The 546-nt window shown below is 27.8% G+C and overlaps 1 protein-coding gene across 1 annotated transcript in view; it reads left to right on the top strand.

Moving 5' to 3' along the window:
- Positions 1-546, top strand: part of Wdr17 (WD repeat domain 17) — a 75,144-nt gene that overhangs the window by 28,425 nt on the left and 46,173 nt on the right. Inside the window, exon 7 of the mRNA XM_004640248.1 lies at positions 501-544. Coding sequence (XP_004640305.1) covers positions 501-544 — 44 coding nt within the window. The remainder of the gene's footprint in view (positions 1-500; positions 545-546) is intronic.

The raw sequence follows: 546 nt of genomic DNA, 5'->3' as shown, positions 1-546 counted from the left end.
AGAAATGAATGTCTCTGAACAATCAGAAAAAATAGAATAAAGAAAAAAATATGACACAAATTTAAATCATTAGTGTTGTTATTCTTAATTTGGGTATTAAGGTGAATTATAAATAACCTTAAATGTATTGTTTTTGTTGATTTGGGAATTATTGACAGAGAGTTACTTGCTTTGTGAGAAAAAATCATGTGTGTTTGTGTAAAATCTTATACTATTTTATCAGTATTTTGAAGGAAGACAATACTCAAAAATAATCATGCAGTGCTTTAATTTATGGGGAGATTAGAAATCAAACATTCAAACATATTGTGATTCCTTATACCCTAACTTTAATCCAATTTGTTCCATCTGCATTTCTATACACCACTTCAAAATAAAATCTAGTTTGTGGCTTGTATATCCACATTTTTGGCAATTCTGAAAAAGTGCTCATGTGTTAGAAATTATGATTTTATTCCAATGGGAATCTTTTCACACAAAACTTGCTTTTGTTTTTTTAGTTTCAATCCAGTCTTCAATCAAAAATCATTATACCTCCTCAACAAG

The sequence above is a fragment of the Octodon degus genome, unplaced genomic scaffold, assembly GCF_000260255.1.
Source record: "Octodon degus isolate 3935 unplaced genomic scaffold, OctDeg1.0 scaffold00121, whole genome shotgun sequence".
NCBI classification, from domain to species: Eukaryota; Metazoa; Chordata; class Mammalia; order Rodentia; family Octodontidae; genus Octodon; species Octodon degus.
This window is presented reverse-complemented; position numbering and strand designations above follow the sequence as displayed.